Raw genomic sequence first — 27,983 nt, 5'->3', positions numbered from 1 at the left:
GCTGTGTGGCTTGGCTGAATCACTTCTCCAGGGAGGCTCGGGGCAGTCCGTGCTTCTTTGAGGGGAAGGGCCGGGGAGCTGCAGCTGGACGCAGCGTCTCAGAGATGGGGAGAAGGGCTTCGGTGTGTGCTGAGGGTCAACTTGCCAGCACTTGTGTGCACGGCTGGCACAGCCCTCTGGGCAACAGTTCCTCGCAAGCTGCTGGTCCTTCTTTGGCCACTTGCTGGAAGGGCAGGTGGGAGAAGGAAATGTGGAAGCTCTTTTGTACGAATCCCTTCCATCTCCCCCATGGAAGAAAAATGGCTTTTTAGGCCACGGCGGTGAAATGCATTTCTCTCTGAAGCGTGTCTGTAGGAAGGCAGGTTTGTCTTGGTCAGCCCTTTGCTGGGTTTAATCAGTTGTTCCTGCTGACCACAGTGACAGAAATTTGCTTTTAGTCCTGCAGTTGTGTGTGTGGCCAGGAAGAGTCAATCAGCATCTGTTCCTGTGCATGCATCATTAACAGGGCTAACTAACAGTGAGGTAATTTCTAGTTCATTTCTTTGGGTTGAGCTTCTCCTTCTCTACCAAGACACTTTGGATGCTTGTCACGTTCTTGGGTGTCAAAGTCTCTGTCTGGAGAAGGGATGGAATTCAAAACCCCAAAATGGGCTTCCTGAGTTTCAAGTTTCAGGAGAAAATTGTATTTATAAGCTGAGCGTGTTTGGTTTGTAACAGATTGGGCCTGTCTGGAATAGTTACAACTATGAATGACCCCTTACCACAAGTACGTGGGGTTACAGTGTATAATGGATTGAACAACAATGCCCAAGTACAGTTCCTTTTACTTCTGTTGGGGAAAAAATAAGGTATCCTTAGTTTGAGTAACTCCAGAAGTCAATAAGATAAGGTGTTCTGTGTACAGCATCTTCTTGCAGACAGGTTACACTTTATTTTTGTGGATGTGGATAAGGCTGTTTTTAGTACTGCGCTGCTGATAAGTTCTGTCTTAGGCTTGGCTGCTGATCAGGTTCCCTCTTCTGGAGTCAGACCGAGTTGTCTCTGTCTTTTCCCTTCTCCATTTGCTATTAACAGATCTGTGAAGTTTGTTCTGCTTTCCAGTTATCTGGCACCATGGGAGACAGATGCAGGAGAGCCAAAGCAGGCTCTCCAAATTACCCTGTGATGTGAAGGAAGAAGGTGACCTCCAAACACAGTGGGAGGGAAAAGGGGCTGTTTTTCCTAGTATGTTTCTTCTTTGGCAGCTGAAGGTTCTTCCGTGTGGGTGATGAAAGCAGTCTCTTCTTGCTGAATGAACAAACACACCAGTTTTTTAGAACAATGGGAAGAACAGCACCCTGCCTTCCTCCCACCCCAGCCTTTCCGAACCTCCCACAGCAGCCCTTGGCCTTGCAGCCTCCTGAGTCAGGAGCATCCCTGCACGCTTCAAATTAAAACCTTGTTTACTGCAGTTCCACCACTGCTGGTAACCACCAGCGGCTTGAGTCTGTGTAAAATACGGTTGTAGCAACTATTATCATTACTTTGAGTGCACAGCTCCCACGTTATCTGTCATTTTAAGAGATGCTGGTCAGTGGAGATGAGGAGCAAATGGCTTGTGGTTCGATGAGAGGTATTTTGGTGGCTCACCAGATTGTCACTGCCAGCCAGTGGAACCGGAGAAGGAGTTTGCAGAAATTACTGCTTTGCAAATGGGAGTTGTAGGTACTCTGATCTTGAGATGGTGACTTCCAAATGACTTGCTAGGGGCTGTTTTGGTGCACGGTAACAGCATTACTGCTCAAGAACAGTTTTTCTTTTAACGTGGAAGCAATTTGAAGCGACTGCAGCCCCATTAAGTCTTATTTTTAGATTACAATAAGCAAGACTCTGATTAATTTAGCAGCAGGGCATCAGTGAATATTAACAGCTTAACTTGAAGCCCTGGTAGATTGATAAAGAACTAAACAGCCCCTGAGTCGTATATTAACAGTCTGGCCATAGTATAATTGAGGCTCGTGTTGGGTAAGCGTCAGCATGGTTGACAGGAAACACAACAGCAGAAGCTATTTGTCTTTTAAATGGCCACTTAAATTATTCAGCGCAGTAGTTGATAGTCATCAGTTCATCTGAGCCACAGCCCAGTTATTCTGGGCGTGTGTGCACCAGCTCTAATGAGTTCACGTACAGCACTGAGCTGTCCTTGGGCAAACTCACCTGTGTCTAGAAGCAGTTCTCAGGTGGGGTCTCCAGCCCGTGGTGAGATCCCCCTGCTGTGGCCCAAGGATTAGGGATGCATGAATAAGCTGGGATGCAGATAGCTTGGGGGTGATAACCAAACCAAGAGCTGGGCAGACGTTTCATCTGAGCCATTCATGTTAGACGTAGTTTTACTTCCCCAGTCCATGAGAGAAGGGAAAAACTGCAGTGCTAACCAGAAGGCTTATTTTTTTGTTTCTTTAAATCTTCTGTGTTTACAGGAAGTTTGAGGAATTCCCCTGTGAATGTAATGTATCCAAGTAGTTGTGTGAGCTGTGGGATATGCTAGCCAAATAAGCCTGAAATCTCATGAACCATTAAATGTGCAGAAGGAGTTGGTAGCCACTCAGTTTCCCCTCCAGTTCCTTCTTGTTGCAGCATTAGCAATTCTGAGGTAGTCACACAATGGACGTAGCTCAGATTAATTAGCTAAATTGGTACCTAAAGGCAGTAAGATTTCATGCCACTTAATATTTCAATGCAAACAAGACAGGCAACTAAACATATTTAAATATGATTGGCTCATCTTCTCGAGTGGAGTATCTTATCTTTTGTTTGGGCTAGATACAGCTCTCATTGTGCTCAATTAATTCTGCCATGAGCAGTGGTCTGACCTGCTATTAGCTCTGATAAAGCATAGTCATCCCCTTCACTGAAGACCATCCCATGGTGAGGATGTTGAAATGCAATTTAAAGGGGGAAGGAGGATACACGCACTTTGCTTTTGTACATAATTAAGCCGTGCTAGCGATGGGAGACTTAATTACAATTGGAGTTGATCAGCAGAGAGCTCCATGGTGGCTTGCAGGCTGTGCTGGTGCTGGCCTGTGCACTCACAAGCTGCACAGCCTTGGAGCAGTTGTTGCAGGCTGTGTAAAGGGTGGAAGGTGCTGATTATTCCCGGTGTCCTGTGCCTGGGAAAAGTCACGGAGTTTGTGCCTCTTGGCTTTCTTTTCTTCCCCCTTTTCTTGCTCCCCCCACCCTCCTTGTGAGGCAGCCCTTCTGGCTTTGTTGTAAGTGTGGTTTGTAATCATTGTACACATCCCAGATGGTCCATGAAAACTCTTTGAAATGCCATCTGCCAGGCGTGTGTCCAGCCGGCAGCCTGTCATTCTGCTACAAGAAAAACGGAGGCGGGTTTTCCCTTCCCCCTGCCTTCCTGAATTGCATTCAGTAACACTTGCTCAGATGTGGAGCAGGATAACAGCCGGAGCATCTGCAAGCAATCTCTGCTCCAGACAGCAACATGGGAAAGTTGTTGGGTTTTTCGCCTTCGCCCAGATAAGATATCCCAGCCAGCATAGTTTTTCTTTTCCCTGGGTTTGCTGCTGAGGACCAGCTGAGGTGACAAATGTAATCTCTGTGGTGCAATGTTTTCCTTTTCCGCGGTGACTTTCCTAATGCTTTCTGCCTGTGTTGCAGGCAGTCGCGCTGATAGCAGGCACAGCTGCTTTTTTTTTTTTTCTTGACTTGAACATATTCAGGAAATTAAGAACACTGAGATGAAACAAATAGATCCATTAAAATGACTCAGAGGAATTATGGCAGAGATATAATTGTCATGTCAAATAGGCACCCAGCACCAGTAAACTGCTGACTGCAATTTCACCGCTAAAAAAATTCAGAAGGAAGGAAAGAAAAATTATTAATAAATATGCTCTGTGGGAAGATAGAGATAAAGAGGGGAAAAAAAGAGGCTTTAAAAGATAAGGTGAAAGCAATCCTGAAGTTCCCTGATCTCTGTGTCTCATCAATGCGTTAGTAGTTATTGGGAAAACACGTCCCGAGCTTTGTCGTTGGGCTCACGCGCCGCATGGCCGGGGGTGACATTTGATTGATTGATGAGCAGTGCTACAGAGTCTAATCCTCACTCCCACTTTGCTCCAGGCACGGGACAGCCACATCATACCACTGGTCACAGTTATTGCTGCGGCTTTTCACCCTCCCTGCTCCCCACTCGCTGGCCGGGTGTAGGGGAATGTGGCAGTGGCCGCCAGGCACAAGGCTCCGGGGAGGATCCTCACAGCCTCAGTGGCAATGTCACTGCTCAGGGAGGAGATGTGACACCTGGGCTGGGATCATCCTGGCTGCTGGGTGTGTGCTCCGTGCTCCTGGCGTGCCAGGGAGCGACCTGAGTGAGCTTCTCTGCCTGCCTTGGGATGGAAGCACCAGCACTGGGGCGGAGAGGGGCACGTGGTGCAGCCCCAGCATTTCTCTGGACTAGATCTGTGAAAGAAAATTGTCTTCTGTTAAAATCTACCCAGTAAAAACTGTCGTAGCCTTACTGTAAGGATTCAGAAACACAAAGAATGCAAGACTGAGTCCTTTCCAAATAGGAAAGAGTAATTCTGCTAGCAGGGTGGAGATATCCATCACTGTTTCCATCCCCTTCCTTACTTTTTCTCCCTCCTTCACCCATTCATACAGCTCCAAGAGGAGGAATGATGGAAAAAAGCACAGGAATTTATAGACTCTCTGAAGGCTGACGGTAAAAAATAAAAAAAAAAAATATAAAGTTTCTATTTTGAAACAAGAAATGGAGGTTGTTAGAGAGAGTGGATGTCAATCAAGGAAATTAATCTAGTGATAGTCTTTCAAGGGTGTCACTCTGTCAAGACTGACCTCTTGAACAGTCTCTCAGATGAATAGGAGATAAGCAGACTTTCCGCTTTCCTGGCACTTGAGGAAAACATTTGCCAGATGCAGGCATGGTAAATTTATGCTCTTTCAACTTCTGAGAACTGGAGTCTTCCCAATTAGTTTTCAGAAGCTCAGCTTCTTTATTCTTTCTTCTGTCCTTTTATAGAGGGTTTAAGAAATTGTATGCACTGAGAAGACACTGCCCAGGGGCCAGAAGAGTCCCTCAGAAGTGAGAAATTATGCTTTGTTGAATGTTAGGTGTGGTTTCCATGTCTCTGAAGTTATTCCCAAGCCAGCAGATTGGTTTCAGCCACAGCATTTGGACACCTCCAACTCTCTAAATCCGGTCTTTCTTCTGAAATTCAGCTTCCTGTACCAGCTGTAAATCTGTCATTTGTATTTAATCTCAGATGTACGGAATCCAGTCACATCCCAGCCTCCAGAGTCATGGAAAATAAAGGCTATTGAGCATAAATTGATCCTTATCAATGAAGCTGTGCTCAATGACCTAAAATGCAGCGTTCCAAGTCATCTTAGGAAAAAAAAGTCATGAAATGACTCATCTTTCCCTGTGCTTCAGAGTGCTGTAAATTGGCCAGAAGGGACAAGAGTTTCAGAGCTGGCAGAGTGGCAGTGATCATTGCCAGTTCTCCATGGGCACTACAGAAATTGTCACGTGCCAGAGAGAGAGATTGTGTGTGACTTATTATTCAAAAGTATTCCTGAACTGGAATGAGCTTGTAGGTGAACATCTGTAGGAAGAGTTGTCAGGTTGTCTCTTCAAGTGAGCGTGTGTGAATGGTGCATCAAAACTGTACCAAAAATGGTACTTCTTAATGCTGAATAAAAAAAATAATAGCATAAACAGAGATAAAACAGTAAGAAGAAACAAGGGAGAAATTATGTTTATGATGTGAGAGAACACTTGGTGAGATAGTGTTACAGAAATAATGGAACCTGGAAAATAGTTGCCTTATCTGGTAATACAGACTGCGGTTTTGGTGAAGTATGAGAGACAATGCTAACAGAAGGAAAATAATTGCTGGCATATTCCCAGGTGCCAAATTTTTCCAGCTGTGTTTCTGGACACAGAGATGAGAGATTGCTTTGCCAGAGTTGTTCTGAGAATACAAGAAATGTCCCTCCATTGTTTTGTTCTAACCAGTTCAACCTGAAATCTATGTCTTGTTTTCACATGGGCTCCTAACTGCAAACTCCTTTTGAGCAGCTCACTGAACTGCGTTTTACAGATGCTGTTTTATCTTTGTGAAAATTTGTTCCCGTCCCTTTTAACTCTTGATAAGAAAACAACTCTAATAATGTTCTAATTTTTCCTTTCAGGCACAACCCGCCCTCCAAGAGAAGGAGAAGTGCCTGGTGTGGACTATAACTTTCTGACTGTGGAGGAATTTCTGGAGTTGGAGCGAAGTGGGACCCTTCTGGAAGTAGGAACTTATGAAGGTATGGAGCTCCAGGCAGTGAAAAAGCATTTCAAATCCCTGTGGTGGGACACCATATTTGCATCACTCTCACTCAAGTTAGGACCTTGCTTTCCATCCCAGTGCTCTGTTTCCCTTTCCTCTGTAACCTGAGAAAGAGAATTCCAGTTTTGCTGTGCTTTTATCCTTTGCCTTCAAGTTAGCTGCCTGAAAAAATCGACGTCAGTAGGCTGGGAAAATCCAATATGTAGTCCCGTAACAGAATACTGGGGCAGTATGCATTTATTCTTTGTATCTGCTAGGGCTCATCTCCTTATTCAGTTTTTCTTTACTCTTTCCCTCCATCTTCCCTAAATACTCTTCTTCCATCACCCAGTTGTGTGTCACTATGAAGCTACGTGATGCACTGCTTTATTTTTTTTTTTTCCTTATTCTTGGATAATTGCTTCTAACTTGGGTCATTGTGTTGAGCTTTTTTACAGCACAACTTTGCCAACAAGAGCGCTGATACAGCCAAGGGGGCACTGAAATGTCACCAGGGTGAGAGCAGGAAAAAGCTCCAGAGAAATACAAGGCAAATTGGCCATTTTTAGGCACACAATAGGATTTGTGTAACTAAATCTGCAGTCTGGTAGCTCCTTTAAATTGAAAGCTCCTCTTAGAGTGGGTTGGGGTTTTTTTCCTCGGGAGGACATTCAAATGTACCTCTCTACAAGACAATGAAAAGAAATACTTTACAGGTTTGAAAGTCCTTTCAGTGTACTTCAGCTCAGTTATTTCGTATTTCCATTTGAAAGAAGCTTAATGGCTCTTTCTGTAAATATGAGAGATTGAAAAAGCATTATTCTAATTATTCTTTAAAAGAAGAAATATGGAATACATTTAAAAATACAACCCACACACAACTAGCCAAAAGTCCTTGAAAAGTAGTCGTCAAACATGAGCAGCAAAAATTATGACATGTGGTTTTGGTGTTCAGGGCCTGAAGAAAGAGTTCTTGAGGTACTATTTGTCTACTTCCTTGAAAACTCCTTTTTAAGGACACCTTTAAACCTTGCACTCATTCCCAACTGCAGACAATTGCAGTGTCAAACCTGGTTTGCATGAAGATGCTAAATGTGTAATTTGGTTTCACTCTTCCACTTCTCCGAGCTGATTAGCTCCATCAGCACCAGGGCTAACGTTCCAGCAGCAGCTCTTCTCCAAAATGAGCTTTTTCCTCTCTGTGTTTCTAATTATAACACCGAATTAGTTTTCTTTGTCGTGGTGTTTGAAATAGATCAGCAAAAGGCCTCGCCATTGCTTCCTGATCTCTTTGTTCTAGCGACCTTTCCACTTGGAAAGACAAAATGGGTAACTGTCTGTAAGCTGGCTCCTGGGACCTGCTGGGAATTAGTTCTCAGGAAATGCTGTATCCATCTGGGACAGTTACAACACGGTTGTTTCATTGCTTATGTGATTATATGCAGCAGCAGCTAAACTGTTTGGGTTTCATGGCTTGCTCTTTTCGGTTGCTGAAGATGAGGTTGATTTCTCATAAGTCAAATGTGTATTTCATTTCTGTGGGTGATAGAACTGCCTGAACTTTAAAGGAATCATTTGTCAGAAGTGCTGAGAAGCTTCTTTCCCCTCTGACATCAGTGATGCTGGTGCATTGTGGTTCTGGAGTGCCGGCCCATGGAAGGAAAAATCAATAAGAATAAAGCAAATAATGATGATGCATGTGCGCACATATGCATCAAGACACATTACTATTTGATTGTAATGTGAAATAAATAGAGTTCATTTTTCACTTATGGCTTAAAGAACTTATTTTGCTGCCTTCCGAGATTTCTTTAATGGCTTTGTTGTACTTTTTTTTGGAAATCTTATTTTACAGCTGTATCGATCAAGACAGTGTTGATCTTGATTAGATCTTGGAAGATCGAGTGATTCAGACTCGCTGCTGCAATTGCAAGCAATTTTGTCTATTAAAAAAAAAAAACTGGCAAAAGCCCAAACCACAAAGCAAGTTACACTTATAATGGCCAAGGCTCTGTTATTGTCCAGCTTTACAGTCTTAGATATTTTAATTATCGCTTGTTTCTTGCTTAGTTTTGTTGCCACATTGTTTTTAATAATTCTTCCATGCTGATAAATTTGACTCTATTTTTGATCAGTGGTGGTTTATTCTAAAGCAGAGAAATAAAACCCAACAAAGGGAAATGATCTTCTAGTTCCACCTGCTGTGCTGTGTCGAAATCTGAACAATTGAAGAGATAGAGTTGCTTGTGATTAAATGCTCTCAAGTGATTTAGAGATGAAGAAAGAGGAATACTATGGAATGGACAGTAGGGATGAGGAATGGGGAAGTTTTTGTGTGCCAGCCAGCCACCAGCTCATGTGTCTCAGGCAGGCTGGTGATTTGGGGTCACTGTGGTCCTAAGCACCCTTCTGGCCTTAATTTGTCAGCATCAGCATGTGGTGGTGGAGAAGATGGACATAAAGTCACCTGGATACTGTCACCGGGAAAGATGTTGCAGAAGAAGAGGGAACTGAAGCATTTAATAACAGTTACTGAAGAGAAGTTCTGGGGAGAAAGATTAGAAAACAGGGAGCCATCAGAAGAGGGGTAATACACAGGACTTTGATGCTGATACAGATACTATTGATTTGGAAAGAATAAAGAGCAAGCAGAAGAGAACAGTTGGAAACCATAAAAAAGGAGAGCGTATCAGGTTTTCAAAGAACAATCTGAGTTTCGAAGGTGCTCTAATTGCAAAAAGACAAAATGCAAGCTGAACAGGAGAAAAGAGGTGTTGCTGACCCACAGGGCTCAGTAATGCCATTTTTATTTCTTCTGGTGCACTGCAAATAGGTTCCTCTGGGCAGCTTTTGATTCACATCCCCGTGAAGGCAGAGCGGGCACGGCAGCTGCTGTTCTGGTCACCTCTCATCTCCCTGGTGTGTTCTGCACCCAAAAGGCTTCAAAATCTGTGATCGGCTGGGAGGGGCCATTGGCAAGCCTTAATTCCTGGGCTTTTTCAGTTGGGCTTTTAACGTCCTGATCTTTACCCTTAAAGCCCAGAAACATCTTCTTTCCCCTCCTGATGAAAGCTGTTGATCACATGAATCCAGCAGCCGGAGCTGGAAGACCAGCCCAAAGCTGCGATGCTGCCCCAGGACTGGTGATTTTGCCCCACGTGTGTGTGCTGCACACAACACATTCCAGCCAGTCAGAAATTCCCATTGACAACACTCATTAGGAAGGAAAATTCTTTTTAGGCTGCACATCGTCTAGGCCTTCTGGTGGATAGGAAATCACTGTAATTGTAGTCTCAGGCATTTATTGACTGCTCCTTCAGGGCAGAAAATACTGATGGATGCATGGAAGTAATTGTGTAGGTTACTAATTATTTAGCAATTACTTCTGCATTTGAATTGCAGGCTCTCACAGGCACCCCAAGGGAGGGCTGTTTTGAGCACAGCCACTGCTTCCAGATTTTATTCCCGTTTTTTTCCCCAGCTGCTGAGCGGCCCTGGGCAGATCAGGTAACTGCTCTATACTTCGGGTTACTGGCCTGTAGAATATTAAAACAACACTTACTTCTCTCTTCATTAATATTTCAGCAGATACCCTGTGCCTGCAGCTATCTGCTGTTTTGGGTAGGAGGGGGAGAGTGGAAGCTGCAGTTTTCTGGAGGGCTGTGCTGGGTTCAGGCAGCCCTGCGGATGGGAGCTGTGCACAAGCACAGGGGGCATGGTGGCTGCATTTTGAATGGGGATGGCTGTGTCACCAGGGTCTGGTGGGGCTGTGTGAATGAGTGCCTGCCCAGCACTTAGTGATCCTCAAAAGAAAAAGTGCTGCACTTTATAACATGTGAAGGGTTATTGCATTACAGAGTATTATTGTCAAGGCATCATCTTTCATTCTCGGGACAAGTGTTATGTGATTGCCAAGAGAAGTAATAAGTAATCTGCATTAGTCTCATGACTAAGATGTAATGGGGTGACTTGCTAACATTTTCAAAGTATATAAAAACTAGCTACTGTAGACAGGGTCTCAGATTGTGGTACTTAATGATTGTAATAAATTACATTAATAGTGCAGTTTGAATTTCAGCCGAAGTAGAGAGGTGTATTCAGCAACATGCTTCAAATCAAGACGCCTTTAGCCTAATTTGTCTGATGTGCTGGCTCTCCCTGGGTTTCTCTGCAGCAGCCACCCTGCCCCTGCTGCTTTAGCAAAGTGGGTGGATGTTTTTCCCAGACTGTGGGTGTCACCAGCTCAGTCCCGCCTGGAAATGAGAGCTGAGCCTGTGGCAGGCAGAACAGGACGGGAAGACTGGGCAAGGAAGGGTGGCAGACGCTGGGGATGCCCGTGCAGGTGAACAACATGTTCCACTTAATAAGATCAGACCTGCTGATTTTTGTCTCCGGACTAGAGATTGGCTCAATAAATCATAATGGCTTCTTTAGCACCAGTGTAATGGGTCACACTGAATATCCACGTGCTGATATCTGTGCACTGCAGAGTGATTCCTCTTCCATTTTTGGCTCTTAGTACTTTGCTTGCTTTTTTTCTTGTTATTTTTTTAAACCACTAGTAGAGAAAAAAAGGCAGCACCTTGTTGTGTATTTGCAGAATTATCAGAGCTAACTAAGCATGAGTGCTGCTGTACTGAAGTGTCATCTGGTAACAGTGCTTCATTCTGCAAACAGCTGAAGTGGTACCTGAGTAACTCTTGTTCTCTAAAAGCAAATATTCAAATACCTGATAGGGGTTTAGAGCAGCTTTGAATTTCTTGTGGCATTCCTGACTGGCTTCTCCCTCTCTCTGCACTTTAGATATCAACTTTCTCAATGTAAACTCTGTCAGAAATGGTTCATTAGCAGTCATGTGTTTTAAAACACAAACCTCAGGGAAAAGGTTCCCAAACACCTCTGGCTAAAAAGAGATACGGCAAATTAGTTGCTTTCTTCTTAAGGTAGAGTTCAGGTTATTTCAGGCATCGTTTACTTTGTGACTGTAATTTGATGAGTTGAAGGGTGTTCCTAGCACTCCAGGCCCATTTTGGCATTGTTTTTTGGGTGCAGGGTGTTCTTGGTCCTCTCCTAAGTGGCTGCTTCTCGCTGGTGTTGCCCAGCTCCTGCAGAGGCAGCCTGGTGTGCACAGACTGCCGCATTTCCCTGCCTGCAGAGCTCACTGCCACTTCCAGAGGGGGAAGGTGCTAATGGGACACATCCTCATGGTGGGACCACATATATAAATATTTGACTATTTGCAAGAAGGGTTTCATATTGCAACGGCTTGACAGGGTATTTTCTTTATTCCTACAGCCCTATGCTAGGTAGGGTGTTTCCAGCTGCTTTTCCTGCTTTCTGTATATACCATACACATTTTTATTTATGTTCCCCATGATTTTTTTTTTTTTTTTAATCTATTTGAAAGTGTATGTAGCAGTTAATATAACACAGCTGGTCTCATGGAACACCCTGAGCCTCCCCGGCCCCCTCCTGGTCCATGCTAAAGAGGTTGTACTGCTTATTTATTACTTTTAGTATCATTGCTTTGTTTTAGGATTTTTCCATGCCTTCAATGTGCTTGGATACACTTGTACATGAGTGCTAACAATAGCATGTGGCAGCACCTAGTGATAGCACAGCAAAAAGCAGAATAAGTAAGAGTGATTTGTTCTGTGGGTGACTTCCTCCCATGCTGCCACTGCCTTGAGGACACTAATTGGAGAATATGTTACATTTCAGACCTAATTGAAATGTGCAGTTTGTTACAGTTTGACTTATTTAACAAGAAACCCAAACTGATCTTTCAGTTAACCTCATTCTTAATAACTACAAAAATTGACAGAGAATCTCCGATTTAAAGCAACTGGATTTATTGTAGGTTAATTTCTCTGAGCTCTCCTTCATTGCCTGTTTTCCTTCCGATGCAGATGCTGTATCCGCAGCCTCCTCCCGGTTGCCTGGATACTCTGAATTTCCTCAAGGCAATTGCTAATCAATGTGCAGTTGCAGCTAGGTGAATCCCACAGACAGCAGCCAGATCTGTCGTCTAAATGTGGAAATCTGTAGCAGAATGTGATCTGGGAAGAGAACAGACAAAACACCATGGCAGGAGCTCTGCTCACAGGAACCAATTCATCCTGTGCTCATCAGACAAGAGCACTCTTGCTGGATTAGATGAACAGAAGCTCTTCTGCTAAAATCAAGGGCCAGAGTTGTTTTGGTTCTTGTACGGTTCAGAGAAGAGGAGCTGAGTCTCAGAAAATAAAACAATTACATTAATAACTGCATTTCAAGTCTTTGTGTCGAGGCCCTGCTTAATTTTGCTGCTTATCTCCAAGTGTCTTTCTCAAAATACCCATTTGCACCAAGACAGAAAGCTATGAAGTGGTTTTTCAAACATGAGCTGTTAATGGAGCCCTTGTTAGCACAGAGTGGTCTCTTTGAAGATCAGATGCACCTCTCATGGACACAGAGCCCTCTGTGCTGCACAGAGGCTTTTGAGTTTCTTGGGATTTCTATAATTGCAAAATTAGACTTCACAAGAAGGCATCAGTAAATTCAGAACTGCATGAACTCTTCCTGGTCCTTTGCTGAGTCACAAATGCACTCCCTGTCCCAGGCATAGACATCTTTCCACCAGAAAGGAGAATAACTGCTGCAGAGTAAACACCTGCTGATTAAAGGAACTCAGATAATGTGGTTTGGGACCACATTCTTCAATTGCTGTAATTGCACCATTAGAATTAATGCTCAAACTCACGTTTAACCTTGCAGTCAGCTACTCTGCCTTTTGCTCCCCTCCATGTCAGCTCCCTGTCCCCAGCCCAGCAGTCTCCATGGTCTCCTCTTCCTTCTCTGCTTTAGTGTCCATTCCACTTTGGAACCTGTTTAAATGTGCCTCTCTTCCTGTGCATTTCTACCAGAAAGAGCATCTTGGCTGGATGGAGTCCTTTCAACCCAAATGGAATTGAATTCATTAGTGTGAATTCAAGGGGTTTATGATTCGTAGATATTTTACTTAAGGGTAGCTAGTTGGTGTATTTTTGTGAATTATATTTTAAATTCCAGGTCACATAAACAATTTAAGGTGAACTTGCTGCCCACCAGGGGAATACTTAATAAGAACGCTCTGTTATTTGAAATACAAGACAAATTTTTCCACTGACACTTCGTTTCTAAAACTTAAAAAGAAAGTTCTCTTTACTGACAGTGTTGCTTTAATTCAGGACAGGGTGGAAGCTGCTGTAGATTGCTTTCATTGATTGTAATCACTGCTTGAATTGGCAGAGCAGGAAGTGTTATGACGATGAGAACTTGTCTTATTGTTGTGATAAGCTGTTACCAAAGTCTAATTACTGGGTGTGATGCTAAAATGTGTAAGCTGCCGACACTTAAAGATAAGGAGATGAAAAGAAACCAACTCATTCCAAGTAGCTCTTCTATTTGGGTTTTTCCATTATTATTGCTATTTTTGTGCACTCTCCTGAGAGGTGCTTTCGAGTGCATGGATTAAGTCATGGACTTGGCTGCAGATGCTGCCATCAAACTTCAGCTGTGGTTAAGTAAGTTTTAAGCACCAAGGGACTGAATAAAATAATGGTTAGTGAAAAGTGATGACAAGGGATTCAGTTAATGGTGTGTGCATCTGTGGAGTGAATGGGTTTTGTTATTAGCTATTAATTCAGGCACTGCAGGCAGGGTCCAAATGCGATTGAGAAGAGGGTAAGGGGTAGAGGCCCAGTTCCCATAGGAATTGGACATGGGAAAGTGCCATTCCTGCCACGCTGGCTGCTTCAGAACTGGCATTTCCACGGAAAGCTGGAGAGTTTCCTGCAGCCTTGTCCCGGAAATCTCCATTGTCTGGGGGACAGGCTGCTCCTCTCCAGCTCAGAGACATCCTGTTGGGGTCAGAATCCTCAGAAGTTTTGCAGAGCTTCACCTGAGCTCAGCACCCCGGGGAGTCCTGCCCTTAGTGCTGTGCTGACTTCAGAAAACGTTTTGGGATCCTCTGGGATGACAGATGCTTGTGTATGCACATGTAACATGCTGTTAATAATTAGAGCTGATTGGATATTCAGTACAAATTACACTGGCTATGAAGTTAGCCCCTTCCTTAGGCTTACAAGTGGCTCACAAAACACTGTTAAAGCCTATTTTTAAATGTATGTTTTTTCATAAACATTGATAGATTTAATTTGAATGAATAATGTCAAGTCTGAGTGTTGTAAAACTCTCGCTGGGCTGTTCACTGTCAGTTGTTAATGGAGCATGTTTGGATTTCTGAGTCACAGTGTAAATATTTTCTATTTCCAGTTTTGAGGATGAAACATGATGGTTGATGATTATTTTTACCAGTCCCCCCTAATAGTGTGTCTGCTCCCACGCCCAGGCCCACATGCCATGTCTTCAAAAATAGCTGCTTAGAGAAGAGAAATAGGGCTGACTGCATCCAGCAAAAATAAGGGAAAGATAGCATTTCCATTTTCTCTCATTTTCCATGGCACCTGGAAGCTGGGTTGGAGCATTATTCTAAAGATTTTCATCATGAGCTGGGTTATTTCCCCAACCTTGTGTGAATCCTTGTTTGTCCTTGTGTGAATCTGAAGGAAGAGCTCTGATTTTTTTTTTTTTTTTTTTGAATATTGACTCAAGCTTAATCTGCCTCCTGTGGTGAAAAAAGAAAAGTTCAGCCCCAGTGGCTACAGTTCCCATAAACCCCACACACGCAGAGCCATGCTCAGTTTCAAATCCATATTTCTTCTTTTCATGTGATCATTTATATTTACAGGGATCCTCTAAGACAGCACGCTGTCTTGGTAGAGAGTAATTATTCACTAATGTTAGTACCAACAACCATGGCTGGTTTGAAAAATGACTAATGATTTTGATGTAAGAAAACCTGAAATACTTTAGAGAAGCCTTTTTTTCTGTTGAGGAACAGCTCTCCGTGGACTGGTAGAAACTCCAGCTTTGCTGTTGCTAGAGGAATTGAAGAGGAACAAAATTTGAAGATATAATCATACATTTCTCTGTAATTGGAGGAGGGATGATACCATCTGTGCTTTGTTGTTGTCCAGGGGAAATAAAACCCACACTATCAACATCTATTTATCCCCTTCAACCTCTGTGTTGCATCCATCCTAAAAAATTTGACTGGTTAAAACAGACCCAAAATAACTTTTGCATAAAATAGTGATGTGCAGTGCTATAAATAAAAGTTGTTTTCATGTGTATGGCACACGCATGGCTCTTTCTGCTTAGCAGTTAATATCCTTAGAAAACACTTCCCCCCCCACCCCTCTCCTGGAAAACCAAACAAAACAACAATCTAAAAACAAACAAACAAAAAAAAACAACCCACAAAATCCCAGAGCAGTGTCGTTCTTCATGAGAAATGCCAAAGAAGGTAGATGGGAGCAGGGTTAATTATCTTCTTTTTTTTTTTTTTCAGCCACCTACGTTTGTATTTCCCTTTGCACTCTCTCTCCCCCGTTCCGCCTCTTTCTGTATGAACCAGCTCTGCAGTATGTAGAGCATAAGAATCATTTCTCTAGCAGGAACTGCAACCTGCCTGCGGAGCCTCCGTGCCCATTACAGGCTCTTTCCAGAAGAAGTAATTTCCTTCTCCCCATAAATTATGCATCAGTGTACATTTAGGATTCTGGGATGACGAGCAGAAGATGAAAGCGTCGCGGAGCGCTGCTGGTCCCGCGGAGCTGGATCCACGCTGTCGAGTGCAGCGCACCTTGTTAGGACAAACCTGCACGTGTTGCTGTCCTACTACTCCAGCTGTAAAAGCGTGGAGGTGGGAGCTGCTCTGGCTTCTTGGGCCTCAGCTCTGTGGGAAATACTTCTTCACCTCACAGGAGGTAGTGATGGGGGAATGATGACAAGTGTTTCCTAAGTGGTCTCCCCAGATGGACTCTGCTAGTCCAAGTCAGGGTGATTCCAGCTCCTGATGGCTCCTGGTGATCTTCCTTCCTGGAGGATCTGCTCCATGATCCTGCCAGGCTCAGAGGTGGCACTGGCTGGCCTCTTCCTGGGTTGTGTTTTTCCTCTTACAGTAAGTTGGAATTTCACCAGGCTGCCGCAACTTCTCAGATATGGTGGAAAGTGATGTAGTAACTCCATCCAGGTTCCCTCAGGACCTGCAGATGCATCTCATCACTTCCCATGGACCTGTGACACCTTCAGGTTCCTTAGATGGTCTCAAACCTGATCTTCTCCTACAGTGGCTGAGGAAATATGTACTGAAAATTTGAAAAATAATGTTTTTGGGTTATGTATATCATGTGGAGATCAATGAAAACTGTAAATGAATGTATGCTTTAGAGAAGGCTTTTGCACTGTTGCCATAATTGAACTATATGGGAGGGCGTCCTTTGTGTTTTGTCATCTTAAAGAGCATAGGGAACATTTTTAAGGCTACTCTTGGAATCTGAAGATGGCAAATAAAAATTAGCAGTAATTCCTGAAGGAAAAATTTGGGATAGTTTTATATAAAACTGTTGTATATAACAGGTCACTGTGTAAAAATTAGAAGACTCACCCTGCAATAGGTGAATTCTCTGTATCTCTTTCTCTCTGAATTCCTGTAATTCCCAGTGCTGTGGGAACAGATTGCAGACCTGAGGCTGCTGTGGAGAATTTTAGGGCAAATCAAGCACTGCTGTGGTGTGGAGGTGAAGTGAAACAGGGCCAGTGAAGTACCCCTGTGCTGTTCTGGCATGAATGAACGTGCACTTACTCTGTGTCTCTCCCATGGTCACTGAAAATGACAGGGAGGCAGCCCAGGCACTTTGCACTGTTTCCATCAGATTGGTGCTGGATTCCGAGCATGTATTGGCGTAACTGGGGCTGTGTCTGTGTCCCTTCAAGTTCAGCTTTCAGGTCTGGTTCTTCACTTCTACCCAAACTGACCCAACTGCTGCATTTCCTCTTCGAAGAAAGCAGTGCCATGTGGTATCTCTCCTTTTCTCTCCCAAGTTTTCTTTCAGAGAAAGAATAGTGTTTGCTTTCCAAATGCAACATCCGCCCTAAAAGAACCTGAGTACTAAAGCAGGCCATCGAGCCTTTCATCACTTCTCTTGGTGATAGCAGTCATGAATTTTTTATTTTCTGCAGGGCTCACTCCAGATCTGCCACAGCATTGTGTGGGTGCACACATGTAAAGAGGCTACTAACTGAAATTCAGATGTAACGAGATGAAGTTTTGCTATTCACCATGACTGCCTTTTGTTTTAGACCGTGTACGCTCAGTGCACCTAAACAATACAACCATTGCTTCTCCTTTTAGATTCGACAAGAATAACTAAACAGGCAGGAAATATTTCTGTGTTGACTGTAGGGATGAAGTATGCACCCCCAAAAATGGGAATGGCACGTGTTAGCTTCTTTATTTACTTATCTGTGGGGAGGGACGGCGATTTTAACAGAACTGTAAAGAAAATGAAATAGAAAACTTTACTGCTGTAAACTGTTCAATTCTGAGGATGCAAATGTGTCTCTATTGCCTAGGTAACTATTATGGAACGCCGAAGCCTCCAAGCCAGCCCCTCAGTGGGAAAGTGACTTCCACCAATGCTTTGCAAAACCTGCAGTCTGGCTCCAAGCAGTCGACTCCAAAGCGAACCAAGTCTTACAATGATATGCAAAATGCTGGCATAGTGCATACAGAGAATGAGGAAGAGGATGATGTACCTGAAATGAGCAGTAGCTTCACAGGTAAAGCAAAAATACCGCTGTCCTTCAGTTAGAATGCATGGGGAAGGCTTTTGAAGGGTATTTTGAAGAGGGGGTGTTGTTTTTTAATTGTTTTCTGTAAAGCTGTCAATGTCAAATGGAACTGGCCGACACCTGAGTGGCAGATGTCCAGGTGTGAACAACCACATGCACAGCTCTGTCTTTCCAAAAAGGCCTTGTGGGATTGAACTGGTTGAGACACAAATGTGGGAAAGTTCAAATCCAATAATTGCAGAAAGGTCAGGGATGAGTTGAGCTATGGTTGACAGTTACAAGCAGTATGAAATGACTCAACCAGGTTTGCATTTGAAATTAATTATTGCTCCTTCCTAAATATGTTGCTGTCCTTTATCCTTCCTTGCATCCAGAGCTGCCCATCACGTACAGTTACTGTCCTGGTTCTCCTCTCCAAGGTACCTCCCAGCCATGGAGTGCTGCTTGCTGCAGGAATGAGATCTGAAGCATGGGTACAAGTTCCGTATTTCATGAAGGTCTTGTGTCCTGCTGAACACAGATCTTGTTCCCACCATGGCTACCATCTAGCCTTGGCTAAAAGATCACTGGAAACCTTTGCAATCTAAATTCAAGTGCTGTGCAGGCAGATTCATAGCAAAACACTCTTGGAGATCCACTGAGTCTTGACAGAAATCAACTGGAAGTTTGTGAAGCTCTGAGGGGCAAGAGCTCTTCCCCATGTCCCCAGGCCTAGTATTTGTTAGTGCTTAGAGCATTGTTAGCTCATTGTTAGCTGATTTCCAGGCTCCTTTTGAGGCAGTATTATCCGCACCTTCAAGTCTTTCCCAGCTGCTTGCCATGGGAGTTCACCATAACTGGCACCAGGTCCTTTGTCCTCTTGATCACTTTCTATCACCATGAAATTTTTCCTTCCCAGGCTCTGATGAGTCGGAGGATCTGTCCTGCCAGTTCCTACCTGCCAATGTCTTGGCTCTAACAGCTGTTTAGAGCTCTAAAAGGCTTTAGGCTGAGATTTAGTTTTGGTCCTCTCTGGGCTGAACTATCAAATGGCTTTTGAGGGTTGTACTCTGGCTGCTAACTGCTACACATTTCCAACTCAAATTGCTTCTAGCCAGCCTAATTTCTCCCAGGTTGGAAGTTCTGTCTCTCCTTACCAGTTCATTGACAAAATTTTGCACTGAGGGTGATTTCTCACATGTTGTGACGTGACAGCAGCCTCAGCCTTCATCACAAGATCTGATTTTGGCAAGAACCTGGTGGGAGATCTGTTATTTGATTTCCTTGCTGCCCGTCTCAGTTTGGTGCCCCTGAACTGCTTGAGCATCATTTCTCTTCCTTGTTTTCCTTTGCAAGATGAAATACTGGAAGACGCAGCTCATTTGTCACAACATTATCACGCCCTGGCCCCTTGCCTTCATTAAATGGGCACAGAATCAAGAGAAGAGCTATTTCTCAGATACCAAAGCGATTCCTTATGCTTATTTCACATGAAAGTGTGTTTGCCATATTAAAATGCTCCTGCTTCCCTAGGAGATCTCTCGGTAACTTGTATTTTCCAGATTTTGGCATGTTTGTGCTCTCAGTTTTAAGCTGGGGATGATTCTTTCACGCTTCTTTATCTTGTCATCTTCTACCTAAAAATATCAAACTCCAGGAGGGCTGAAAAGCAAGCTCTGAGGGTACTGGTATAGTCTAGATGTTTTTCTTCCTGTTTCTCTGTGTTTATTATGTTCGTCTCCTTTGGTAATGGCAGCACACAGACTAGAATAATGAAGGAGCTCTTTCCAGGGCTGTGGGCTGAGGATGGATGTCCATGGTCTCTGGTGTGGAGAACAGAGAAGGTCCTGTCTGTGAAGCTCTTTCAGCCCCGCTCCTTGGGGACTTGGCAGAGGGTGACACTGATCTGTCTTTCTCTCAGTGTGTTGTCTGCGCTTGTACTGATGTTCTCAGGGAATGTGGAAGTAGTGCCATAAATTTTCAACACCTTCAAGAACCAGAGAAAGTCCCTTTGGTAGACACAGGGTAAATTTTAGAATTTGTCCACTGTTGCCAAAACCTCTCTGGGAAGGAATGAGGGCACAGTCCTGTTTACTGGGGACCATTTACTGTGATTAGTGATGGGAGGGGACGAGCAGCAATGTTTCATGGATACAGCTCAAAACTGCATGGATACAAGCATCAGAAATATTTCCTTAGAGGCAGAAGGGTCAGATACAGCGTGAAATACTCCTGACTGACTTTGGGAGGATACTGTGATGACCCATGGAATAAACCTCCTCAGACAGCAAGAATGGGCACTAGTGAGCAGCAACATGTGGATACGTGGTACAGTGCTGACATTCGTTTTAATTTTTAATTTAAAATAACGCACTGCACTGAAGACATTCACCATTAGCTTGTTGACTTTGAGCTTCTGGCAACATTTTGCACTTGTAAAATCTCCTCTTTTGATCATTCTTCAAACAAGAAATTTTATCCTCCTAATCCTGTCCCACAATTGGCACTGCAGGAGTGAACCTGTAAGCCTGCTTGAAAGCTCACTGAACTCCTCTGCAGCAGTAAGCCCTGGCCTCAGACAGCTTGGAGGAATTTGGTACCTCAGCAGGGCCTGTTGGAGGGAACACAGGAGCTGATCACAGCTCCTGATTTCTTTGGCATGGGTCTGGCTGGCAGAGTGTGTGTGGGCAAGGTGAGCTCGCCCCTGCTGCCACAGGGACTGCTGGGGCTCTGCCCTCGCTCCATCTGTTGCTGTGTCTCGTGAATTAAAAGGCAAGGAGAGGAAAACTGGTGAGGATAGACCTGGAGGAGCAAACCGGGGAAGGAAAAGGCTGGTTCTCACTTCTATCTGTTGTGGTTTTTTTCTGCAGCAGAGTCTGGTGACCAGGACGAGCACAACACGCGTATCGTGAGAGAGGCAGCCCCACCGTCCACGATTGAGAGCCACACCCACGTCCCCACCACGGAACCATCTCAGAGCCTCCCTCAATACCTACCTCCTTCTGCCGAGGATAACCTAGGTCCTCTGCCGGAAAACTGGGAGATGGCCTACACGGAGAACGGAGAAGTCTATTTTATAGAGTAAAGCACATTTTTGTTGTTCTAATTCCATCTCTCTCCCTCTCTCCGGGCATAAGCAAACCTCCGTGGATGCGTTTTGTGTGCGTACGTGTGTGCATTAAATATTTAGCGTACACAGTTAGGTTGCAGAGCTGTTAGTTCTTTACTGCATCTGAAGGGGGTTTGCGTTTCCTGATTGGATTAACATCCAAATTACTCCTGAGTTCCAAGGCAGCAGGAATTGCTTGTTTTATGAGGGTAGTTACAAAAGCAACGCACACTTATAAAATACAGGCCTGTTGTTTTCACGGGTGGAATGAAATCTCCTAATTGGAAGGGTCGGGACTTCATTTCTGGTGCCTGTGTCTGTGCATAATGCAGCAGAGGGAATTCCTCCAGTCCTGTGCACAGGCAGCAGAGGCAGGGATGGACTTTCTGTTGTCCCCTCGTCACAGCCAAGGGGCCAAATATGTTAATGTTCTCCAGTGGTTTGCAAAAGGTACAGCTCGGTGCAGGGTAGGCACAGCAGGAACACCAGTACCACAGGCTCTGCAGTCTTTGCCTAAGAGCTGGTTGCTGTCAGCAATTTTATGGTGATACTGATTTTTTTTCATGCCACAGATAATAGTCTCAAATTATACTTGTCTAAATTTATTGAGGTAGGAGTAACTTATAAAATAGGACCTGTTAGTGTAAGAGATGTCTTCCACAGAGTTTAGCTAGACATTAACACTCGATTAGCCTTTGAAACTCAAACCCTTAGCTGCCAGGTAGAAGAGGGGTTGAGGAATTGATTTTGGATTTGATGGTGTGTTTAATGCAGTTGGGGAAACTCTATCAGAAGCCAATGCCCAGTTACTGCAGAAGAACTTTCTCTGTTAATTAGCCCTCTCTCCTGCAGAGGGTTACTCTGGATCAGGGTGTGAGGACAGCAGTCCTGCCTCATCATCAGGAGAGGAGACTTTTGGACAGGGCCAGGGAAAGGTTCAAGAGGAGGTTTTCCCTTGGCTGCAGTGGCAAGGGAGCACAGGAGAGAAGATTGCCAGAAGATCTGAGGAGCTGGGATGGATTGACGGCACCGCAGCAGCCCTTCTTCAGCTGGGAGAGGGCTGCTCTAAAAAAGGCCATTTTCCAGGGCACTCTCAATTACCTGAAGAGGCTCCAGCAGTCCCTGAGTGTAAGACAAGGTCGAGAAGGCAGAATGCAGATTCTCATCAGATGAAACCAAGATGTGTACATTACCCTGAGCACGGCTTTCTGCCCCTCACTGTGTCCTCAGGGTGCCTCGTTATTTGACGTACTCTCTGACCCTTATATATGGAACAGCCTAATAGCACATTCAGCCTGCCATTTTCCTCCTTGGAGGAGGACAGATGATGAGGAATAAATGCTGCCCAAGCAGCTGGTTGCTCCCTTTTCTGACCCCACAGGGGCCCCTGCTGTCCTTCCTTACAGGCGCTTCCATCAGGGGTTCTGCTGCCGGCACCGATTTCCCCAAACCCATGCCCGTGGCTGCTGTGTCTGTGTTCTCTGAACAATGCAGGACTGTAGCACCTCTAAGTCATTTGCCCGGGAAGTGGTGTATGTGTTGGGCCAGCACAGCCTGTACACAGAGGCCTGTGTGATGTGGGTAGCAGCACCCACTCCCTCCCTGCAGTGCATTTTGAGGATACGTTCACGTGGGGCCGATTTCGTGCATGAACCTGTTGGTGTGGATGCAGCACTGAAGGACTGCAGTTATGTTCATTCTAAGGACACCCCGAGCCTAGAAACCATTTAGTTTGATTTGTATCAAATTAAGAAAGTGGACTGATGAGCAGTGTGGACCCAAGCCGACTCAGATGTCCGTTCCAGTGTTTGTGATGCTTTGGGTTTCAAGTCAGCTGCTGAAGGGAGCAGCATGAGCTTATTGCACAGAACCACTGAAGGTCCAGTGGGGCCAGGGCTGTGTGTCAGATAACCAATCCTGATGTAGCTGGAGCAGTTTGGTTCTTGAGATGCGTTTCTCTGGTGCTTTAATTGGGATTTTCATTACACAGCATATCCCAGTCCCTTGTTATCCGTGCACATTACAGGTCTAACACAATCCTTTCTGCCTGAGAGTGTGATCTGAGAGGTGTTTAGCTAAATTTTCTGTGCCTCAGCAAACTACACTGTTGTGAGCCTTTGGTTCGCGAGTACAAGATGGCAAGAAATATGCAAATATTCTATTGCTCTCCTCCCACTGCCCTCCTTCTCAGCTAGACTGCAGACTTGCTTAAAAATAAGGTGGCAAACCCCCTCTGCTTTATTTTTGTTAATTTGCCTGACTTGCTGAATTTCTGCCATTCAGTTTTCCAGGTGCCGATTAATCGCTCCGAAGCACGTATAAGGATTAAACACCTTTGCTCATCCTGCCTTGAGAGGGCTGGGCAGTAGGATGTGTAAAACAAGGACCTTTCATTTACTCCCTCAGATCCTGGGAGCAGGGCTGGCCCCTCTCCTTCCAGTACAATACAAGTTTTCTGCTTGGTTGTTAGTTCCTCGGGGATGGTGGCCCTCATTGCAGAGCCCTGATGAGGCTGTTGTGAGGCTCAGGTTCAGTTTGTAAACCTCTTTGAGACATTGAAGGAGAAGTAAATAGCATTACTACGGTACTGAAACTTAAAATTGTTAAGTAGTGTTTAAGGCTAAGCTAGGTAAGAGATACCTCAGGGACTGGAGGGATATCTTAGCAGGTTGTGTCTAAGATGACACCAGCTTGTAGAAGAGGCATTATATTACCAGATTGTCTGCTTATGCAAATGAAATTGTGGGAGAAAATAACTTCTAGAAAAATGTATTTTAAGCCTGTTTACTATGCAGCCTTCACCGCTGGGACTGGCATCATGAGGCTGTCAGGGGACTCGTGGAAAGGAAGAGTTGAAAGTAAAGCTGTTCAACTTCCATCAAAGGCTTAGACAGAACATTTTTATTTGTGTAATTATAGAGTCTTCAATCAAAACCATTTTTGACTAATGCTTGGGTCAGGTCTAGACATGTCAGAGGTCTTTTGTAGGAACAAAGATCACTGCATAATTTAGTGAGGAAGGGAAACTTCTGCCTTTAAAAATTTGGCAAAAATTTGGAAATAAATACTATAATATCGCAGCATTCACATGACTCTTTCCAGTCAGGAGTATTTGTATATTTTCACGTTATCTTTGTGCTTTCAATGCCAAAATTCTTGTGATCTGGTCGACTAGTTTGCACAACATCAAGTTTTAGTGCTGTTTCTTTGAATCAAAAGTATGCCTTCAGGTCTGTAGAATAATAAAGAGGATATACACTTTACTGTTACAGATGCTTCAACTCTGCTTTATTAACAAAGGTCACATTTCCATTTTTGGTTTCCAGCCATAACACAAAAACAACATCTTGGCTAGATCCACGGTGCCTGAACAAACAGCAGAAGCCTCTAGAAGAATGTGAAGATGATGGTAAGAGACTAAAAATAGTGACATAATACTGTGTCTGGCCCATTCCTAGGTGACTTTTTTCCTTTTTCCTCTCTTTCTAATAACTAGTATTCAGAAAGACTTTTAAAAATTTAAAGAAGATTTATTAGTAAGTACAAAGAGGCAATATCCCTTATGTTGTAAGATCGCTGTGAATGTAACACAGACATTGAGGTGCCAGATCGTTTAATAAAAATCAAGGAGGTGCTACAAGTAAGAGGCCTCTGTTTTTGCAAAGGCATTTGAAAAGTCACTGATGCTGAACAAGACTCAAAGCTGTCTGACATGTTTGCTTCTTGGATCGCTGTGTGGGAGGGAGTGACTGAGTCTCTGCGTGCTCCGCTGTGTTCCGCTTCAACCGCCTGCTTCACACGGATTGAAAGAGTTATGTTGTTATTTCCTTGTTTGAGCAGAAATAACTCAATTGCTTCACTTCTTCTGTTAAATGCTGACAGCCTGCGCAGCATTGTGATTGCTGGAACAAATTCCATTCGAAAGTGGAGCTTTCTGACACTGAAAATTTGCACTAAGTTTTGGTATTCCTTGAGATGTTGGAAATGCAAGCCACTGTCCGATTTAGAGCAGCCAAATGCAGAACTGTTAATGCAGACCCTTCCTGGCCTCCTTTAGGAGATGCTGGAAGAAAAAAAAATTATGAAAATAACTTAAATGTTTGGTAAAACCTGTGAGGGAATTTTGGTCTACTGACTGGGAAAGGTGATGGTATTGAAGTACATAATCTTGGCTAATACAGTGCTGCCATGGTACACACTTCTTAAAAATGGAAGGGTTTCCTTCATCAGTGTTGGTGCTGTCCTTGTAAAATCAGTTTTCAAAATATGGTGAACCTCCTGCTGGTGTCAGTCATCTTAGTAAAAATCACAATTTTATTTCACAAAACAATCAACTCAATCCCTTTTCACTGTTAGGTTCGACTCTGGCCTCCAGCGCTGCTGTTAACTGTTTTTACACATGTAGTTTTTCAACCTCTCCTGTCTTTCACCTGTGAGATTTTGAAGGGTGTGAGAATTCACCTCTGCAGTCTGGGCTGCTGTATTGAAGCAGGTCACCAACTTCTCAGTGCACAGTGCAGGATACCCTCAAACCACAGGGATGTGCCAGGAGAGGAGCAGCCAGTACCCCAAGGCTACAGAGGGTGACTGAGCTCCTCTCTTACAGTTTTAAGTCTCCTTGCAGAAAGGGAAAATCTTTCTCTTGTCCTCTTAGCAATTATAAAGGAAACATTGGAATAATTTGTTTAATTTGGAATAGAAACATACAGCTGGTATTATTGTATTACACTGAGTTCATAATTCCAGAGAGCATTGGCATCTTTGTTTATCAACTCCTTAAATTCAGCTAATTTCATCTTCCCACACACTCCTTCACTTCATTCACCAAGTTGCTCATTAATGGATATTTTTAACATTCAATAGTTAAAGCAGTTGCTTCATAGTTACAGTAGTGCTCTGCACTGCTTTGCTTGGCTGCTCTAATCTTGCTTAGCACGTAAGAATAATTATGTTTCAAAAAACAAAGAGGAGAGAAGGTTAGTTTTTTTCATCATAGAAGCTGGATGTTTTTTGGCAAGGGTCACTGTTTTGTGTCATTCCATAAAAGTCAGTGGGTAACTCCTCTGTTTTGTTTGGTGTGTGTGCATGTGAGTTGCCAAGCTCATCCCACCCTCTTTATGGATTTTATAATTGTTAGATATTGTTTCAGATTTGTTTGGGTGTAGTTTCCTTGTGCTTTTGCTTCATCAGGATATGTGTCCCTAACAAAGGTTTTACTTGATTCCCATTGTTTAGGCTATCAAAGGAAATTGCAATTTGTGTTTCACACTAATGGTCCCAAAAAATTGCTTTGATAGAATATTTTACAACGAGGTCACGGAAGTGGTTTTTTGGGTGTCCAGATGTTGCAACCCTACATCTTCTGCTTGCTTCTGTCATTCATTTATGTGGCTTAAACTTTGCTGTATTGGGTCCAAGGTTGTTTTTACCATCTTTGTTCTGGTTTTGTCACCATCTTTCATTTTCAGACTGCATTATTATTATTTATAGGCCAAGCAATACTTTAATCATCTGTGTCACTGTTAACTTATGAATATGGAGCAGATAATGATAAATGGAGCAACAGCGAATATTGATGGCTTTGTGTCTTTGAAAAATGATGTGATCTTTGTCCCAGGTGCCCTGCTAAAGCTGGTGCATTCCTGTCCGTGCCTCACCAGTGCATCTGGACTGTGGGTCTGTGCCTCCAGTCAGACAAGGCACTTCACTTCACGCCTGTCTAAAATCGTCTGAGTAGGACAGTGAAGTGTGTTGGACCTTGTATGCACATAAATTTAGGTGCTTTCTTGAAAACCTTGCTGCATTAGTCCTTATTTAGGTGCAAGGTTTTCCTCTCAGATTTCTTCCTCAGTATCCAGGTCTGGCCTTCTGATAGATCCATGTGTCTGTAGAACAGATTGCGAAGGTCAGACCGTACGGATCTGAGGGAAAAGCCTCACTACAGTGAGAACGTCTCAATTTCATGACTTTGCCATATCAAACCATGACATGGAAGTTGTCCATTGATGCAGATGTTTTGAGAGTGCAAGAACCAGTTCTTTCATTATTTGCATCAGATCCATCAATATTCTGATCACTGGAGTGTGATAAATGGAAAGCTTGGGCTCGGTGTGTAGAAAATTAGTGCTGGTTCTGCTGTTTGCTGTAGGGAATTTCTTGCTTGGGGCTGGTATCTGAAATTTTCTTTTAATTTTTTCTGTCTCATTTACTGCTCTTCCCTTGGAGAAGAAGGGGTGCACACGGAGGAACTGGACAGTGAACTAGGTAAACCATCCATCTCTCATTTTGATATTTGACTTCAACTGCACTGTTTTGAGTCTTTAATTACTTACTTTCTCCTTTGTATCATTTTGCATCTTTTAGGTTGTTTTTTTTTATTTCAACGAAAGTAATTTATCAGCAAAACTTCCCCAGCACACAGAGCATTTATCTTTCACTAACTTTAGATGTGCAGTGGTTTTCATACTGATTCAGTTTGAGAAAAGCTAGAGAGCCTCAGTTTTGCAAAGTTGTTTCAAAGCTGCTTCCTCCTGGACTCTTGAGAAGCTGAGGTCTTTTCCTTTTGCATCTCTGGCTCCAGGAAAAAGCTTAAAAGATGCCAAAGATAAAATGAAGTAGCTCATGATGTTTTTTTCACTTGGGGCCCAAGACATTTCCCAGACAATTGAAGCTGAGTGTGATTCAGAAAGTTTAAGTATTACATCGGATGCTTCAGCTGAGCTTGTGAATGAAGCAGCTTAAATTTTTCCCTCAGTCAGTGATTTTATAAACAGATGATTTTCAGTGATGTGGTACACTTTTATTTGCTGCATCTCTTTGTGAAGGATGCTGTCTTG

The 27,983-nt window shown here is 43.7% G+C and overlaps 1 protein-coding gene across 28 annotated transcripts in view; it reads left to right on the top strand.

The window, feature by feature from the left end:
• Positions 1 to 27,983, top strand: part of MAGI1 (membrane associated guanylate kinase, WW and PDZ domain containing 1) — a 335,096-nt gene that overhangs the window by 242,187 nt on the left and 64,926 nt on the right. For 15 of the 28 annotated variants that reach the window (XM_040076062.1, XM_040076061.1, XM_040076060.1 and 12 more), the window contains 5 exons: positions 6,220 to 6,339; positions 17,841 to 18,047; positions 20,909 to 21,119; positions 24,474 to 24,556; positions 27,373 to 27,411. In XM_040076062.1, coding sequence (XP_039931996.1) covers positions 6,220 to 6,339; positions 17,841 to 18,047; positions 20,909 to 21,119; positions 24,474 to 24,556; positions 27,373 to 27,411 — 660 coding nt within the window. The remainder of the gene's footprint in view (positions 1 to 6,219; positions 6,340 to 17,840; positions 18,048 to 20,908; positions 21,120 to 24,473; positions 24,557 to 27,372; positions 27,412 to 27,983) is intronic. The other 13 variants (XM_040076069.1, XM_040076068.1, XM_040076067.1 and 10 more) reach the window with 2 other exon arrangements.

Source organism: Hirundo rustica, chromosome 12 (assembly GCF_015227805.2).
Source record: "Hirundo rustica isolate bHirRus1 chromosome 12, bHirRus1.pri.v3, whole genome shotgun sequence".
Taxonomy (NCBI): Eukaryota; Metazoa; Chordata; class Aves; order Passeriformes; family Hirundinidae; genus Hirundo; species Hirundo rustica.
Note: the sequence above shows the minus strand (reverse complement) of the source record. Positions and strands in the feature narration are given on the sequence as shown.